Source organism: Gossypium raimondii, chromosome 13 (genome assembly GCF_025698545.1).
Source record: "Gossypium raimondii isolate GPD5lz chromosome 13, ASM2569854v1, whole genome shotgun sequence".
Lineage (NCBI taxonomy): Eukaryota > Viridiplantae > Streptophyta > Magnoliopsida > Malvales > Malvaceae > Gossypium > Gossypium raimondii.
In genome coordinates this window covers 21,111,986-21,122,424 of record NC_068577.1, presented here as the reverse complement: position 1 = coordinate 21,122,424, position 10,439 = coordinate 21,111,986, and the positions used below count along the sequence as shown (strand labels likewise).

Genomic DNA, 10,439 nt, shown 5'->3' with positions numbered 1-10,439 from the left:
TAACACGTTCACCCAAACAACTCTAACCCAGAAAATATTTAGTTCATGGGTGGAAAAGTAAACACCAAAATAGAATCATTTATCAAAATTTCTCAATTAATTTTGAATCACAGAAAATTCAATCTAGAAAATAAAGGCAAAACTACAAGAAGTTAATTCCACACTCCAGCTCCTCTTGGTTATTCAGATTGCTCGTGAATCTAAGATAAATTTCTCATCCCCTTCATCATGTCTATATTATGCTCTCTTCTAAGCTGCTACCCTTTCTTTCTCTTGAATTCTCCAATGGAGTTTTTCTCTCCCTTTCTTTTATTCGGTATATTTGTCCCACCTTAGCACATATTTTTCATTCCTCTTTTTAGGTTGGTTTTTCTAGTACACATCTAGCTGACTGAGAGTGACATGGATAGAGTGCTGAGTCATCTCCCTAGAATTGCCATGGCAATTGTGTTGGCAATCAATCTCACCATTTTCCACGATAATGCTTCACTTCCCTTATTTTTCTTCTTCATTTTCTTTTTCTTCCTACACTTGTGATCACACAAAACAACATCTTTCCTCCCCAAGTGATAAAAGTAAAAAATATTGACCTGTGTAGCGCAATCCAAGCTTTGTTATGCAATATTCTAAAAACATCCTAAAAATGCAAATGTATTCACTTAATTACAAACAATTAATTACATATAGAGGCCTTAAATATAACTCTTTTCAAGAGTTATCACATCCCCAAACCTGAATTATTGCTTATCCTTAAGCAAATGATGTATGAATATGCATGAATGCAAAGAATTGCCAAAATAATCAGTCACCAATTATACTGCCAAGTCATAATGAGCATACTGTGTACCTCTATTCTTAGCTATCTTCTACTAAAATAAAGAAAAATTGCTTATAGTTCTTGTAAACCTGTTTAGCAAATGAATTGCAGAAAATTGTTCCTAAAAGTAAATGTTTCTAAATATTTCAGCAATTAAAACTACAATAGATTTCTTCTTAATATACCTAGGTTATCTCTCTCCTAAACTCAGTTTTTTAGACAAGTATTCAATTTCCAACACAAAAATTTTTCTAGGGAATTCATATTGTCACATGATTTTATACTTGACAACCTCAATGGAGTATACACTAGGCTGCCATGTATTATATCATGTCACAATTTGAATATAAATCACTAATGAAACAAAAGATTTTAACTGAAAAGATGGATGGAGCAAACAACTACCTTTTTAGCAATTTAGCCTAAAAAAAATACTCATATCTGAACTCATTTTTTTTATCAACAATATAATGGAGCAAACAAAATATTACTGACCTACTCAACAAATTCGAACATTGGAGTATTCATATTATTTTACCAGACTAAAATTATACACTATTACTATCTTGAATTTAAGTCAAGAAGTCCTAAATTTATTCAAAGAATGCTACTATAGCCTAATTTTATTTATATTTCAATTATTCTAATTTTAGGAAGTCTTTTTAACAATTGGCTTATGCTAAACATGGCTAAACAACTATCACAATATTTTATCAGTTTACCAAGAAAAGTTATTATCCTCATTTAACATCATTGATAACCATATACTCACATAAGCAGGAAGATGAATGGCAATAGAATGTTATGGCAAAAGGATTGTATGAAAAATTAACAATACAGTCTATATGCACAACACAACCCTAAACCTAAGGGATGCATTGTCCTCAGTGCATGAACATGAAATAATTAAATTAATACGAGCTATATGAATGCATGAAATAGATAAAAACCAAAATGAATGATCATAAAAATATAAAAATAAATTATTGTATGGGAAGAATGTTACTTTACTTGGGTTGTGTGGGTATCCTTGTAGCTCTCTTGTAACATTACAGCCTGCCTTAGTCATCACTATCAGCTTGAACGGTTTTGCCAGCAGCCTTTTTGAATATTTTTCACTTAAGCTGGTTGATGGGCGCCTCTTCCTCATCATTGTTGTTATCTGAATTTGTGATTTCATCAATCAGTTGATGAACTGCACGTTCCTGGGCAGTCAAGAGACCTTGCATTGTGGTGTAGGTGCAGTAGTCTGAGTGGTATCCATTCCATAATCATCAAATTCAATGTGGACAAATTCTGTGTGGGCTTCATCTCTCTCTAGGTCTTGGTTGTGCGTGGGGGAAATAATAGGTTCTTCACCTTCTGCTTCAGGATTCAATAGCAATTCCTTAAGAAAAATAGGAAATGATGGCATTGGGCGCGAGAAGTTCTTTTGTAGAGATTTACAAATGGCAATATCTGTAACACCCCTTACCCGAGACCATCACCGGAATCGAGTACGTGATGTCATCCAATTTAACTTACCAATTCGGAGCATAAAAATTTGCTTTTAAAATTAAATTTACTGTTCACAACAAAACTGTCCACCTACATGACTGTCACTAATTTAATTATAACTCGAGTTACGAGACTCAAAATTTAAATCTGTAAATTTTTCCTAAAACTAGACTCATATTCCTATTTACCATAAAATTTTCAGAATTTTTGACTTAGCCAATTAGTACAGTTTATTCATTAAAGTATCCCCTATTTCACAGCTCGACAAGTCTGACCTCTTGGCACTAAAAATAAATTATCTCATTTCACAGAATTCATATAAGGTTACTGTTTATTTAATTTGAAAATAGACTCACTAAGGAATCTAGAAATATAAATTATGACCTATAATTCTTTCTTTACAATTTATAATGATTTTCCAAAGTCAGAATAGGGACTTCAAAAACCATTCTGACCCTGTCTTACTAAAATTAAAATATCTCAAAATACAGAATTTCTTTGCCTACACTGTTTCTTTCATATAAAAATAGACTTGATAAGCTTTAATTCCATATATAATTCACTCTATAATTCCATTTTTACTATTTATGGTGATTTTTCACATTCACGTCACTGCTGCTGTCAAAGAAACTGCTTCTTTGAATTAGTTACCATTTTAACATATATAACACCAAAACATATTCTTTAATAGCTACTTCAATAGCTAATATTAGCCATATCATTTGAGCATGCTCAAAATGATCAAGACTCTATACATGCCATAGTTTAAACATTTTGAAAAGCACATAATACTAAGATGATTATGATAGTGTGATACGAGCTCCGACGATCCCCAATTCGATCAAGTTCAAATCACTATAAAACAAAGGAAATGAGAAAATGTGTAAGCCACAAATAGCTTAGTAAGTTACATGTAAATAATAGGTACTCATTTAATAAATAACACTTTTAGCATATAACTAATCAAAACATTCATTAGCAATTTCAATCACTTACACATGCACAATCTTACCAATTCACTTTCATATACATTTTCACACTTAACATTTATCACATATGCTCATTCTTTCAATTGTACCTGCATACACACTTCATTTTATATTCACTTTAACTCATTATTAATCTCGTTGAACACTAAATATACACAGATACGTAGAGATTTAGCACATAAGTGCAACAACGATATGTAGCGAAGCTACCACTGTTATGTAGCCGGTTACCACTGAAATGTAGCCGGCTACCACTATTATGTAGCCGGTTACCATCGAAACGTAGCAAGCTACCACCGATCAATAACATCGAAATGTCCACGGGCCTGCTCACACAAGCTGTCAGTGTCGCAACACATGCTAGATCACCCAGACACCGGGACTCACTGTAACATCTGTAACATCGATATCTAGTGACATGTCACTTGTATCCACTTCTATTCCTAAGTTCAACCAGAATTTACACTTAACACTTTATTTTAAACACTTTATCACTTGAATAATTCATGAACAATTTTCCTTCCACATTCAATATTGATTCACATATCAAATAAAATTCACAATTTATAAAATATATTACTATTATTTACACATAACTTACCTCGGATGCAAAATGACTATTTTTGTAATTTAGTCGATAACTTTCTCTTTTCCCCGATCACTTGCACTATTTCTTCTTTGTTGATCTATATTAACGCAATTTAATACATTTTATCAATATTCCATTCAAATACAATTCATACACAATATTTTGGCAAATTTACATATTTCCCCATAACTTTTCAAAAATTCCACTTTTGTCCCAAAGCTCGTAAAAATAAAATTCACTAAATTTTTAAATTTCAAACTTCACTAAATCATATTTCATGCTCATAACAGCCCTCAATTTCACAAAATCACATCTTTATGCACACTTTACCATCTTTCACAATTTAGCCCTTTTTCAACATTTTCATTGAAATTTATCTAGTAAAACTTGTAATTAACACTTCAAACATTCATTATCTAACATCACTAATCAATTTACAATTATATCATGAATGGGTCAATTTTTAAACTTTAATTTCATTTAAATTAAATAGTAGAAACATGAAATTCAAGCATCAATAAGCATAGAAATACGAAAATAATTAAAAACGGGGCAAGAAATCACTTACAATTGAGTTTAGAAAAATCAAGAACCCTAGCTATGGTAACATGAAAATTTCGGCAGCAAGCTTCAACTTTTTAAGAAGATTAACGCTTGTTTTCATCTTTATTTTGTCTTTTATTCAATTTGGACAAAAATGCCTTGACCCATTACTTAGATATTGTTCTAGAAATACCCTTTTGTGTCCATAACACTAATTTATGGTCTAATTGCCACATAAACACTTCCAATTTCATGCAATAATTCAATTAAGTCATTTAATCACTAATTAGACACACTTTGCATTTTTCACAATTTAGTCCTAAAAATTCAATTAGGCACTAAATCATTAAAAAATTCAATTCATATTTTCACACAATATTTCAATCAATCAGTAACTAATAAAAATTTATAAAATTAAACTATTTCACTTCGGATTTGTGGTTACGAAACCAGTATTCCGATTAGGCCCTATTTCGGGTTATCACAATATCACATTGGCAGACATATCCCCAAAAGATGACCATTTCCTCTTGAGCTTTGCCAAAGTTAGTGACAAGCATTTTCTGATGTTTTTCCAACATACAAAACTGTTGTTTCAACCCCTTTACATCTTCAAGCATTCGCCACTAAAAATTAGTGTGAGAAGTCGAGGGGACATCAGAAGTAGTCCTAGGAGGAGAAGATAGAGGTGTACCAGTTTGCCTTGGCATTTGCTCGCCAGCCAGTTTATGCGTAGTGTGCATAGTAATAGCCGTTTTATTCGTAAGGTGGTCTTCCTTTTATGACAGGGGAACCTTGACTCTTTGGCATAGTGTAGTGATCAGTGAAGGGAAATTTAAGGTGCCAGCATTCTTTTGGGCACAATGATGAATCTCATGAAAGATAATGTGTCCAACATTAATCTTTCAGCCTACCATTATGGAGTGGAGAAGCAACAGTCGATCCTTGGTGATTGTAGCATTATGTGTAGACGGAATGAGACAGGTTTTCAAGAAATGGTACCAAATCTTGAATTGAGGCTTCAATGATACTTTATCGATGGTGTAACAGTCATTTCCTGAGATTGACCACTGTTTACCTTCCACACAAACATTAGTGAGAACCTAGGTTAAGCGCTTTGGGAACATTGTCTTCACAAAGTCAGCATACTCATTAGGACCTTCAGACCGTCCATATTGGGCATTTATGGAGTCTTCATCAAATAAAGCGGATGCGCCACGCATGTATATAAAAGCATTATCAGGAGAAGTAATGTGGACACAAAACTCTTTTACTACCTTTAGGAAGACATCATCAGGATGGAGACAGAAGATTCCTCATCCATGGTTTTCGACAACTGAGGTGACGGCCTTTGTATACCCCATGAAAGGAGCATCCTAAAAAAGTAATCCTTTTTCCATGCAGAATGTGTTGGAATGTCGGTACCCCCATGGCGCAGCAAAAATTAATACAAAATATGATTCTGATCATTCAACCCATGGATCCATTTCTGAGGAACGAATCGGGGTGAAATAATGGTTTCAAAATTACCAAAACTTCAATCTAAGTAGACGGCATCGCCTCGACAATGAGAATTCTAATCTATTATCGAACCAAGCCACAACCTTTTATGATTCCGACCTCTACGTAATCCACCCAGTTTGACAATGAATGGAAGAAATCTCCAAAACTGGTTTTGGAGAATTCTTTGCTTGACGGCTGCTAGACTTCATAGGCAAAGGTTTTTTTAGGGTGTTTCTAAAACTAACTAAACTCACCCTTTAATAATTGGTACATATATAATGAATCATAATTCATAATTTTTTTAGCCGAACATAATAATCATAATAAAAAATAAATAAATATAATAATTTTTTTAACCAAAAAATATAATTACATTAATTATAACAAGGATTTCGGTAAACTATATTTATTTAAATTTACATACGAACCAAATTCATATATTAATAGAACTATGTTCTCATTATGTGTACAACATCCTTGTACATATAATATATTCGATATTTGATTACCCAATTAATTCTATAATTAATTTAATTCATGTGACAACCAAACACAATACTAACTATGTTTATTCCGTTCATTTCAACCATAGGGTGTGACCCTGTAGGTTCTTGTAACGTTTGCAGTAATACTAGAACGATTCTAATGTTACAAACAATGAGTGGCATCTAGCAATGCATCATTGTTACCTAAGTTACAAGAAGTCATGACTTGACACAACCTTTTTGTGATTAACCTTTCATGCATTAATCCTTAAGTCTTTTATCTCTGGAATGGACACAACTCATGGAATAGTCACACTTGCATAGTCCATCCCATGTTCCTTGATATCTTGAGTAGAATATGATATATAAATAAGTATGACATCTCATATCATCTTATTTGAGCATGGCCATTCATTTCTAGTCTCACTCAATCAAGTGGCCTAAGATATTACTCCCATTATGTAGGAGGGACTTATCATATATTGATCAACCATATCCCTCTACATTGGTTGTGGTATATACAACATCAGCCTTTATAGAACAACCAGTGACTGTGTAAAAATATACAACTCACGATGTTGGGATAATGATGATCTCAAGTCTGAGGATCATATACATATTAATCACTAAGAGTAATGTTGTGACAAGTACATAATAATCCAAGAAACATACTCATAGTGGGTTAGTCCAATATGTTGTTCTCTAACACACTTATTCATGCATTGATTTTGACACTCCATATCAATGACAACTTTTTATCATCAATCAACTACATGTTAGTCTTAATGCATTATTGTTGTCCTAGTCAACAATAATACTTGACTAAGGATCTTTTAAGAGTAATCATATTATTCTCAAGACATTATTATAAAAAAAAATATATATATACACACAGAAAAGAAACTAAAATAATAATGACAACGCCTTATATTAATAAACATGGTAAATCAAGTATGTTATTACAACCATCTCATGATTGATCTTTGGGAATACTCTTACAGAATGGTCATTTGGAAATATTTTTATGGTATTTCTCTTCAACAAGTTTACTGAAGAAGGAACGAATCGCCGATAGAAGCTTGCCAATCCGTGGAAGCTCCTCACTTGGCTGATGCTTGTGGGTCTAGGCCATTCTCTAATTGCTTTCACCTTGTCTTGGTCAGCCTCCAATCCCTCCGAGCTAACCACGAAACCTAAGAAAATAACCTTGTTAGTGCAAAAGGTACATTTCTTAAGATTAGCATACAAAGATTCTTTTTGATGCACATCCAAAACAACTTTTAAATGCATCAAATGATCATCTAAAGATTTGCTATAAACAAGTATGTCATCAAAATAGACAACGCAAAATTTTCCAATAAAAGAACGAAGGACATGGTTCATCAATCGCATGAATGTGCTGGGCGCATTGGTGAGGCCGAATGGCATGACCAACCACTCGTATAGTCCATGCTTCGTCTTAAAGGCAGTTTTCCACTCGTCCCCTTCACGCATTTGGATTTGGTGATATTCGCTCTTGAGATCAATTTTGGAAAACAATTGCACACCACTCAATTCATCTAACATGTCATCTAGTCGCGGTATCGGGTGTTAGTATTTGATAGTTATCTTATTTACCGCACGACAATCTACGCACATACGCCATGTTCCATCCTTCTTTGGCACCAATAATACTGGTACGACGCAAGGGTTGAGGCTTTCTCGTATATATCCCTTCTCCATAAGTTCATTAACTTGTTTTTGCAATTCTTTGGTCTCTTCAGAATTAGTACGATAAGTTGGACGATTTGGAATAGACGCTCCAGGAATGAAATGAATTTGGTGTTCTATTCCTCGAATGGGTGGCAACCCACTAGGAATGTCTTCCGGGAATACGTCCTCGAATTCTTGCAAAAGAGAAACAATCGAAAAGGGCAGATTTGGATCCAATTCGTTAGTATTCAAAAGAGTTTCCTTGTACATAAGTATATGAACCGATTGTCTCATCAAGTAAGACTTCCTAAAATCACTCTCTTTTGCATAAATACTCATCTATTTTTGTTCTTTTTCTTCTCTCTTTTTCTGTTCACTCGATTTATTTTTTTCTCACACACTTTTCAATTGTTTTTGTTTTTTCTTCTCAATGTGTTTTTCACTCTCTTTCTCATTCTTTTCTTTTCGTGCATCCTCTCAAAATTTTTCAACAGAATCTCTTAGTTTCAATTGATCGTCATAAAATTACCGAGGCGTCATTGGAACTAATGTTACATTTTTCCCATCAAATTTGAAAGTGTAGCGGTTCGTGAAACCATCATGAATAACTTTGCGATCGAATTGCCACGGACAGCCTAATAACATATGACCTGCGTCCATGGGTACCACATCACATAGAACCTCGTCATGGTACTTACCGATAGAGAATGGTACTAAAACTTGCTTGGTTACCTTCAACTCCCCTCCGTCATTAAGCCATTGAAGCTTGTAAGGTTGAGGATGCTTAGTTGTTGGCAAGCCGAGTTTTTCAACCATTAAGGTGCTGGCCACATTCGTACAACTCCTGCCATCCATGATCAAACTACACACCTTGCCTTGAACATGGCAACGTGTATGAAAAATGTTCTCCCTTTGCTGTTCGTTTTCAACACTTTGAAGACTAAGACTTCGTTTAATGACGAGGATTTCGCCATCAACAGCGCATTCAAGTTCGTCTTCCTCTTCGGCAGTTTCATCGGGTTCTTCATCATTTTCTTCCTCTGATTCAATTTCTCCATTAGCCCGCACAATCATGTTGCTTCGGTTAGGGCATTGGCTCGCAATATGGCCCCTCCTTAAACACTTGAAACATTTTATTTCTCTTGAGCGGTTTGGCAAGGAAACATCTTTGCCTTTGCTGGTTTCACCAACGGTTTTATTCACCTTAGAAGACAAAGGCTGGTCCTTAGCGCGGTTGGAAAAGTCTTTCTTGCCCGTGCCTTGGTTCCACCTTTGAGAGTTGTTGGTCCTAGGAAAAGTTCGGCTAGAGCTTTGTCTCTTTAATTGCTTTTCAACTTTAATGGCAACATGCACCATATCAACAACTTCTACATAGCGCTGAAGTTCCACCACGTTAGCTATATCTCGGTTAAGACCAGCTAAGAATCTGGCCATGGTTGCTTCACGATCCTTTACCACGTCCGCACGTATCATGGAAATCTCCATTTCTTTAAAATAATCCTCCACACTTTGATTTCCTTGCGTAAGATTCTGCAACGTTTGATAAAGTTCACGATGATAATAAGAGGGTATAAATCTCTTACGCATTACGGCTTTCATTTCGGCCCAAGTAGAGATTGGTCGTTCTCCGTTCCTTCTCCGACTCGTAGTAAGCTGATCCCACCATATCATCGCATAGTCAGAAAACTCAATTGCTGAAAATTTCACCTTTTTGTTCTCCGAGTAGTTGTGACACTCGAAGACCAACTCGATTTTCTTCTCCCACTCTAGGTAGGCTTCTGGATCAAATTTCCCTTGAAATGGGGGAATGGATAGCTTAATATTCTTTAAATCATCATCAGCTTGACCTCGTTCTCTACGACCTCTATTCCTTTGACCCCGTCGTCTCTCGCTTTGATTCGACACTTGGTCACTTTCCATCTCGCTTGGCTCATAGAGTTCATCTTCAGGAAGTCTTGCTCACCCTCGCTCCCGTCTTGGTCCTTGAGGGGTTCCTTCTCGTGTTTCCCTTCCTTCCACTCGATCTAGCCTCTCATTGATGGATTCAAGCTCATTTCGAAGCATTCGTTGAAATTCTCTTAAGAGGGCTTGTTGGCCTAAACCGGGAACTCCTCCTCCTCCAGGATCAACATTTCTTACCGGTTTCCTTTCAAGTCTATCCACCATGTTTCGCTCGGGACTTTGTGACATAGTAAGAATTCCTCACCACAAATACTCACGTTCACTCAGAAAAGAAAGAAAGAACAACACTTACACTCGTGTTTACACTCTTTTGGCTTTTACCTCCTCTCAGATGTGCTCACACACTCGTGCCTTTTTCCTCT

General features: G+C 35.1%; 1 protein-coding gene across 1 annotated transcript; it reads right to left on the bottom strand.

The window, feature by feature from the left end:
• Positions 1-8,640: 8,640 nt before the first annotated feature.
• On the bottom strand, positions 8,641-10,035 carry LOC105765404 (uncharacterized). The gene has a single exon (XM_012584480.1). It carries the CDS (start codon positions 10,033-10,035, stop codon positions 8,641-8,643), a length of 1,395 nt encoding a protein of 464 aa, XP_012439934.1.
• Between the last annotated feature and the right edge of the window lie 404 nt (positions 10,036-10,439).

Coding starts and splice junctions, on each gene's coding strand:
- LOC105765404 (XM_012584480.1), bottom strand. CDS start 10,035: ATGGAAAGTGACCAAGTGTCGAATCAAAGCGAGAGACGACGGGGTCAA.